General features: G+C 45.2%; 1 protein-coding gene across 1 annotated transcript; it reads left to right on the plus strand.

Moving 5' to 3' along the window:
• Window positions 1–274: 274 nt before the first annotated feature.
• On the plus strand, window positions 275–5,703 carry LOC102368950 (gastricsin-like). Its single transcript, XM_006025057.2, has 9 exons — window positions 275–330; window positions 629–782; window positions 1,329–1,446; window positions 2,196–2,314; window positions 3,370–3,569; window positions 3,733–3,855; window positions 4,331–4,475; window positions 5,027–5,125; window positions 5,434–5,703. Exons 1-9 carry the CDS (start codon window positions 275–277, stop codon window positions 5,584–5,586), a joined length of 1,167 nt encoding a protein of 388 aa, XP_006025119.1. The 3' UTR covers window positions 5,587–5,703.
• The last annotated feature ends 3,743 nt before the right edge of the window (window positions 5,704–9,446 follow it).

Raw genomic sequence — 9,446 nt, forward strand, 5'->3', positions numbered from 1 at the left:
GATCTTAACTGTACGATCGCACTATCTAAAGGCTCTAATGGCTTTATAATCTCAGCACCTGACAAAGGGGACAAAATTCTTACATTTATAAAGAAGTATTTTAAAAATGTTGCCGTTGGTTGAACGTGGTGATATGAGAAACTGGGCGTCAGCAGATAACCATCGGGTGAGTGGCATTCTCTGGGTATAAAAGTAAGGAACTCCAGATGGGAATCTTCTGCCCAGCTTTGCCGCAGTGAACACCAGCCGATTGTTGTTGGAGAAGCCGAGCACCATGAAGTGGCTCATCCTGGCTCTGGTTTGCCTCCAGCTCTCCGAGGGGCTGGTGAGGTGAGTATCCTGGTGCAGTGCAGCGTATACCAGTTCCTACCAGGTGTTAGCCAGACAGGGCAGCACTCCTGCATTCAGCTTAGCCATATCCTTCGGGTTTTTTAAGGGCTCTAATAACTCTAGGCATTTATGCCATTGCACTTGCATCTTTGTTTTGGGTGGAAACACGCTGAGCAGCAAGAGGGTCTTGATAGCAGGGAACACGCTGCAGCAGGGTGCAGAGAGGAACATGAGACCCGCTTGAAGGATGTTCAGTTTCCCGGCTGATGTCCGGAGCTCTTCTCTTCCTCCTCTGCAGAGTCCCTTTGAGGAAAGGCAAGTCCATGGGACAGGCAATGAAGGAGAAGGGAGTGCTGGAGGATTTTCTGAAGCACCATAAATATGATCCAGGCAGGAAGTACCACTTGAATGAACTCAACGTTGCTCATGAGCCAATGACCAACTACCTGAACGTGAGTATTGTTTTTCTTCTCAGCTACGTACTTGTATGTCGTCTTCGTGTTACAGTGCCCATGCCTTCCTCTCTCCTTACGGTCCTAGTGCCTAGTCAATTGAATGCTGTGATCCCTCTTCTCAAACCTTGCAAATGTATACCGATATCCGTTCTGAAATGGGACAGACCAACTGTCATATTGGAATCGAACGGGTCCTCGAGGTTGCTAGCATTACCCGACGAACACGGGACTGCGGGTCAATACGTGTTTACTCCCAGAACGGGTGTTAAGGTTACACTTATAACGTAATTGAGAAATCAGGACTCTGGCCCTGGCTCTCCTGATGACTTGATTGGAGCAGATAAGCAAATAGCTGCTCCTCTTCATTCTTCAGATGTTCGAGAGACCCGATGAAATAATGGCATACTCCTTACTTTGCCCTTGTGAAGTAACTACTTGGTGACTTTTTGCCATCCTTATACAGCAGGAGCTAGAAAATAGGATGTACAATTGATTAACAGCACATCCAAATCCATCTCTGCACCTGTCTCTTCTCTTCTGCAGTCCTTCTACTTCGGAGAGATTAGCATTGGGACTCCCCCCCAGACCTTTTTGGTTGTCTTCGACACCGGCTCCTCTAACCTGTGGGTGCCATCTACCTACTGCCAGGACAAGGCCTGTAGTGAGTACTTCTCTGCTGTTAAGACCTGAGTGGGGCCATGTCTAAGGGTGGGGATTGTTCCTGAGAAAGAGCCAAGTTCTGATTCAGCTGGGGAAAACCCGAGCTACCAAACCAAACCCAGCCCCTCTCAAACTTTTCTTGGGGGAGAGTCTTTCTCCTGTATCTGCTTGTCCCTATTCATATGAATACGGTCCTGGTCACTTTTTTTCTCATCAGAAAGGTACTATAGTATCCTAATGAAGCTGTCCAAAATCTCTACAGCTGTCATCAGTGCCACTGCAGTGTACAACACCACAGTGTGTGCTCGAAAACTAAATCAGTCATCCTGCAAGATGACAAATTGTACAAATGGACAATTCCTTTGCAGATCTTCAGCTTGCATTAATCGCCATATAGCCCTTTTGTCTCATATAAAGCTACCCTGTAATACCTACTTACATGCTGTGGCGATAGGTGTGAAAGACTGATAGATAGATATGCCTTCAAAGCTAACATTTGTGGTTATGTGGCCTTATCATCAGTGTGTGCCATATAAAGATAAGTCCCGCACTAACTCTTAGACCTGTTCTTTAAATCTCTGGTGAATCAACTGTTTAACAAGTGTGAGCATATGGAGAATTAGTGACTAGGCAGGGGGAAGCACCCCCAAGCATACTGCAGCCCACATGGAAGTGACGTGGAAGTACCTCCAAGCATACTGCAGCCCACATGGAAGTGACCCTGGGGTTGTGATTTTCTTTTTCATCTAGCCAATCACGCAAAGTTCAACCCTAATGCGTCATCCACCTATTCCAGCATTGGAGAGTCTTACACCCTGTGCTACGGCGTCGGTGACTTGTATGTTCTGCTGGGGTACGATACAGTGATGGTAAGTCAAGTAGGTATGGCTCTGTTCTCCCATCAGCGTTTGTGCTCTGCAATTGTTCGGCCACGCTCAGATGAAGAACTTCAGGAAGTTGTCAGTAAAGTCTCGACGACCCTGCAACTGCCTGCAGCTTGGAAATAAATTTGTGATGCATCACTCCAGAAGGAAGGGGTGGTGTTTACAGACGTTTTGTTGAGATTCCTTTTAGGAGAGGCATGCAGCCAAGGTTTTAATCTGTTGACGTCAGTGTTGTTGCATCTGTGATGAATTAAGCCCGGTGTTTTTTTAACTTTATATTGCTGTTTCAGCCTTGGCTATTACAGGACATAGTAAGTAATGGTATCCAGGGAAACTTCCTCAAGTGAGTGATAAGTAAACCTGCTTCGTTAAATTGACACAAACCACTATGTAGACACGCTGCTGATTTATGAATGGCCTATTTTGTTAAACTTTTAAATTGATCAGGTAAATAAGAATGGCTTATGTTGGTAAGATAAATTGAGATAAACTCATTCTTACACTGAAATAAAGTGTGTATTCAGGACTTTTGATCTGTTTTTATATGGTAAATGGGTTTAAAACTGATTTAAGTTCTATTAGTGTAATTTACTTAGACATCCTCTGAGTTAACCAGGGCATGACCCATTCAGAGTAATGCTAGCTATTCCCATAATTCCCAGGCACAAATTCTGTGATTATGTCTTTTTTTTCTTCCGTGTTTAATTAATATGAATGTAATGAATTTTCTCTGATAGAGACAATCTCTTAACTTACTCCCAGTCCAAATCAAGCATGATCATTTCCTTAAAGAAGCATCAGACCGCACCTGAGCTTTCATAATGTGCTTTATATAACTATTTGATTCCATGTTCATAATTTTGTGTAAAATTCCAGCTAAAATCAACATTTTCAAGAGCAGGTTAGACAGACACTGGACTTGGGATGGTGTAGTACTAGTCAGGAATGATCCTGCCTTGGGCAGGGAGATGGATGAGATGGCTCATGAGGGCCCTTCTGGCCCTGCTTTCTTATGATCCTATGACCTTTTCCCCCAACAGGTCCAGAATATCACGGTCAGAAATCAGGAGTTTGGCCTGAGTGTGGATGAGCCCACTGATCCCTTCTACTATTCCAATTATGATGGGGTTTTGGGAATGGCTTATCCAGGTGTAGCGATACCGGGCTTCAACACGCTAATGCAGAACATGGTGCAGCAGGGCCAGCTGTCTGAACCCATCTTCAGTTTCTATTTCTCCCGGTAAGATCTCTCCCCCTTCTTGTACGGCTCTTTACATCTTACTATTCTCAGATATGTCCCTTGCTCACTCTGTCTGTCTGTCTGTCTATTTTTTACCAACGCCATTCTCACAGGGATTTAATTGCTAACTATACCTGATCTCTGAAATGATCTGTGTTTCCAGCAACCCAACCTACCAGTATGGAGGGGAAGTCATCTTAGGAGGAATTGACTCTCAGCTGTTCACTGGGCAGATCACGTGGGCCCCTGTCATTGAGGAGGTCTACTGGAAGATCGCTCTTGATGAGTAAGCTTTGTTTGCACCATTCACGTATCAACATGCTGGGCCTGAGCTTGCATGCCTCGTAGAGAACCTCTCCAGCTGCGGTTCTTGCAGTCGGGTGCCCTGGGCCCGATCAGCCTTTCTGTGCAGGAGACTGAACAAGTGATGGATAAGGCAAAGCCCTCTTCTAGATCAGACTGGAGTGGTTGGTACTTATGGGCACTTGAGCACTTATTTAAGTTAGGTGCATGCACTTGAGCACTTATTTAAGTTAGTATTTTGCTGCATAGAGATGGGTTTCAGTAAGTGCTGAGAGTTAAGCCTCTGCTTATGGACTCTGCTGACCCAGGGCCAATGACAGGCTGTGTTTTATTAGAGGTCCCTGAACACCAGAGGTCCAGGTATCATAAGGCTTCTGCTCTTAGCTTGGCCTGCATCCGAGTGGCTCTCTTTGCTGTTAGATATGAGCATTGAAGTCTCTTGTGTTTGCCTCCTTTAGATTCTCCATTGGAAAGAATAACACCAGCTGGTGCAGCCAGGGCTGCCATGCCATTGTGGACACGGGGACATTTCTGCTCACCGTCCCTTACCAGTACCTGGGGGACTTCCTGAATGCTGTGGGAGCTCAGGAGAGCTATGGCAATGTATGTCCAGTTAGTGCCATGCGCAGCTGCTGGGGCTGTGTGTGGGATTTTTGCAATATCTGGGGAAAAGAATCCGGGTCATACAAAGATGATCCTGCTGGGCTTGGTGTGGTCAGACCTTGGTTTCCAGAAGAGCTCAGTGTGGAGACCTAAAGGACTCACTTCATTTGGGGAACGCAGTCTTTCCTAGCTTAAATTCAGGGAAATAGGCAGTGATTTCCTTTTTCCTGGTATCAGTCCTAAGTGGGACAGTGGTGCCAGTCATTAGATTGGGGTAAATCAGCAGAGAGGGGCTGGCCCACTATCAAATATGCATGGGAGGTGTAGAAGGCCTGGAGAGTCTTGCTGCTTCCCACAGGCGAGGCAGGGGAGCACAGGCGAGGCTGACATAGCTGCTGCTCATCTAGGAGCAGATCACTGCAGAGTGGTGCCCACCCTCCACTGGATGGCAAGGGTTGGTGCCTTGTTGCGGCCTCTTTGTGTTGGCATGAGAGCGGCCTGTCCTCTAGGTTGCTGGTATCTAAACCACATCTTGCTCCTTTCTCCCACAGTATGTGGTTGACTGCAGCAGCATCCAGAACATGCCCACGCTCACCTTCGTCATCAATGGGGTCAAGTTCCCGCTGCCGCCCTCCATCTACGTCTTCAACGTACGTATGGCTTACGAGCACAACCAGCTTTTATCTTACTGAGACAATGTCACCTGCCCGGGTGGCCCACAAAGCACGGGAGTTTCTGTGCACATGCAGAGACTCCCTGTGACATGGCAGCTCTGTTTAGCAGTCACTTCTGACAGCACTGCAAGTGCTGGTGTCTTTACATTTCTAGCATGGGAATTCATGGGGCCTGATCTCCTCTCAATGCTCTCGCTGATTCTATCGAGCGTCCACGTTGCACCTTTGATTCCTGTTCACACCACAGCCCTGAAGTGCTCTTTATTTCTTTTTCCCTCTTACAGGACCATGGCTATTGCTCTGTCGCTGTGGAGGAGACTTACGTGGCTTCCGAGAGTGGGCATCCGCTCTGGATCCTGGGTGATGTTTTCCTGAGACAATACTACTCTGTTTTTGACATGGCCAACAACAGAGTGGGCTTTGCCCTCTCGAACTAGACAAACCTGGTGATCAGCTGAACCGGACGACATCATTCACTTGCCTAGCTACTGCCTGCTTTCTCCTGGACACTGTGATGGAATCGCTAGATCATAGCCCCCTTCATGCACCTTAGATGCCCCCTTCATGCGCCCTACCATCCCTTTGGCATGTGCTCAATAATGAGGGCACTCCGTTTCTGTTCTTACAAATAAAGTGCTGTCAGTCAAATTGTCTCTTGCCTCCTTTGGAGTTTGTTGAGTGAAGATTGAACACAGTTCATTGTGGGTCTCAGCCCCTTTAGCACCCATCAGCTGTCAATTGGGAATGAAGCAGTTAATTAACCTCCCTTTTATACTCTTCTGGTCATATTTTTAAAACAGCTCAGTGTTCAGCAGTTCCCATTGAGAGCAATGGGGAATCCCACCCATGTTCCTTGACTTTTAGAATAGTTGAACCCTCTGTAAAGTGGAACAACCTTTTCCCACAGAGCTTTAATGGAGACGCTAGACTTATCTGTCTGGAGAGAGGGGTGGTTTGGAGGCTTCATCTACTGATATGGGGGATATGCGTCGGCTTTCTAGGCAGCTCCTGTCCTTTCTGGCTGTGTACCCTTCTGCTTCGTGGCATCTTATTCTGCCAGCTATTGCTGACTGGCTATTTCTTTATTAACCTGTTCTTAACTGCTATGAAATGTGGAGATTATATGCTACCTCCCATTTCCCCATGCAGCTACTAGTGCCATTTCTTAACTCTTGAGACTAGACACTGCATTTCTCTCTCAGTTTGAGTATAGTTTGATCCTGCTGAGATGAGACCTCAAATCCAATGCCTTAGTCCTTTCAGTGAGACCTCCCACCACATGTGCAATTAATACCGCCTAGTCCATATGGGGAAGCATCAAAAACTATCCTTAGAGGCAAAGCTGCATTGCAGTGAGTAAGGTCCCCTTCATGTCATATAAGCATATGATATTTCTGCTCATTGAACAGCAATTCATTTAGGGGAGGTGATGTTGAAAGAGAGTGAGGTAAGGATCTCTGGCAACTAGTGACCATCACCTCAAACTATGCAGTTTTGGGCCCCCCACTACAGAAGAAATGTGGCAAAAACTAGGGAGAGTCCAGCAGAGGGCAACAAAAGTGGTCTGGGGGCTGGGGCACATGATTTGTGAGGAGAGGCTGAGGGAACTGGGTTCATTTAGTCTAGAGAACTGAAGATGGAACAGGGATTTGATAGCAACTTTCAACTACCTGCAGTGGGGTTCAAAAGAGGATGGAGCTGGACTGATCTCAGTGGGGGCAGACGACAGAACAAGGAGCAATGGGCTCAAGTTGCAGCAAGGGAAATTTAGTTTAGATATTGGGATAAACTTTTTTCACTAGGAGGGTAGTAAAATACCGAAATAGCCTACTCAGAGAGGTTTGGGAATCTCCATCCTTGGAGGTTTTTAAGACCTGTCTAGACAAAGCTTTGGCTGGGATGATCTAGTTGGGGATGGTCCTCCTTTGAGCAGCTGGACTAGATGTGACCTCCCAAGGTCCCTCTCAACCCTCATTTTCTATGATTCCATGATTCTGTGAAACGAATGTAATTGTGACACGTTTTGTGGCTGTGGCACCTGAAGAACATGATCTTTCGTTTGTGGTTTATACACAATGTCTTTGTCAAAGGTGTGGACCCCAAATGGATGTGCTTCAAAGACCGAGTTACATTTTGCCTTGTTCATGCTAAGCCCATATGCAGGCCAGGACCTTTGGAGCTGCTTTTCATCCTCGGTCCCATGCTCCAGATATGAGCTGGGGTGTGTGCCGCCGAGTGCCAGGAATGCTCTGTAGTACATGCTCCATTGCTTGCTGACAAATAGCAGGGGCACAGGCTATTCCAAAGACTAGCTTGTTATAATGGAAACCCTTTGTGCTGGCTAATGGTGAGGACTTGTTGTCACTGCCTTTAATATCCATTTGTAGATAGGTTTGGGTTGGATTGATCTTGGACTAATGCTTATTATCATTATGCAGTGAAGCAAATGCAACTTGTATTCTGGGCAACGGATACTGGCCCCCATGCAATAGAGAGTTGCTGGTAGCCTTGAAATCACCACCATTATGAACCACTATTGGTAGTAGAAAGTTTCTAATTAATCATGGATAGAATTCAAGAGCCTTGAAATGGTTGAAGTTGTATCTCTACCTCTCTCTGTATCAAAGATATCGGAAGACATTTGTAAACTTCAGGGATTTCTCCCTCTTCAAGCACAATTTTGCTTTTCATTTGTCTTAAATTCTGATACCATTCATCAAAAAACATGGATTACCTTATCCAAAAGTTCAGTTAGTTTTTGTTTTGGGGTCATAGCTCATAAATTTCTGTGAACCCTGTTTAGCTGGATATATCTCAGGCACCCTTTTACAAGAAAAGCATGAGCTGCTTATGTTACGACAAAAAAGGCTTAGCATATGTTTTTACAGTTGTGTGTTACCACCACTGTGATAATCCTCAGGAGAGCAGGGATTTCCTTTGTCTATGTTTTCCAAAACACTATGGCTTTTTACAGTTTCACCTCTTTAAATAGAAATTATAGAGTCAGCAGACAATGTGTCAGCTTCAGCTAAAGAAAATGGAAGAACACTTTGTTTCTCACCTATTCAACTGAAAATTTGTAGAGATACTATAGTACCGTTGGCTTTAATTTTAGCAGCTTAATGTTCCAAATCTTCAGATTGGAATAGTGGAAAATGTGCATTTGTTGATGCAAATCCAAGAAACACAAGTGAAAATGAGCACTATTCGGTTTAAGTGAAATTGTTATTTCATAATATATTGCATTGGAATAATGTCCTGGCTATGCTGTTCCAGATTTACTCCAGTGGAAATGAAACTAGAAACCAGGCCAATGAAATGTTATACAACTTCACTGGCGGGTCTAACAACTCCCTTTCTTTTACAAGACATTGTTAAAACTATTGACCTCCTGTACGGAGCACACATTTGTAGCTGTAGTGGTTTCCTCCCCCAACAAGCCAAGTACCAGACTGGAGTAGAAGTCCCCCTTGAAACCCAGGGAGGGCTCCCCTCTGATCTGATGACCAGCTGTGGGTAGACGAATTGATTGGATTGGGGCAGAGGGAAATAACAAAGAGTTCAGAAATAATACTGAAAGGAAGAAAACCAAAGAAATGGCAGAGGGCATGGCCCTAAGAAGATGCTGAGAGAGAGCAGTTTTTTGGCTGAGTGCTGGCTAGAGAAGGGCTTGAAACTACGAACAAAGAAGCTGTCTTCTTGTTTTTGATTCCTGCTCCGTAGAGGAACAGGACATTGTACAGTGTTTCTAAATGAACAGCTTTGCATCAAAGAAATATCTGATTCCTGACATCAATTTCTCCTTCAAACCAAAATACCCTGTAGACCCAGAATTTTGGCAAAATTTGGAGGTCAAGAAGGATAACAGTATCATAAATTTACATTCGTTGCGAAGACCAAGATATTCCTTTGTTTCTGGAAAGAGCAAACCAGTTTTTGAGAACAATGAATACCACCCCAGTGCAATGACATTTTGATAACACCTCTTTGTTGTACACAGTCGTTCGCATCTTATCAGATGTTAGTAATTTGATTTCACTATCAGAAGCCCTAATGGCTTTTACAATCTCAGCGCCTGACAAAGGAAATGAACTTCTTAATACGCGTGAGGGAATGAAAACGACATTAAGTGGCTGACAGTGATATGGGAAACTGGGTGTCAGCAGATAATGGAGGAGAGGAGTGGCATTCGCTGGGTATAAAAGTAAGGAGTGCAGAAGGCAGCCTTCAGCCCAGCCTCACTACGGTAAAATTACTCATTCTGGGTGGAAGCTGGTTGCTGGAGAAGCCGAGCACC

The sequence above is a fragment of the Alligator sinensis genome, unplaced genomic scaffold (assembly GCF_000455745.1).
Source record: "Alligator sinensis unplaced genomic scaffold, ASM45574v1 scaffold872_2, whole genome shotgun sequence".
Taxonomy (NCBI): domain Eukaryota; kingdom Metazoa; phylum Chordata; order Crocodylia; family Alligatoridae; genus Alligator; species Alligator sinensis.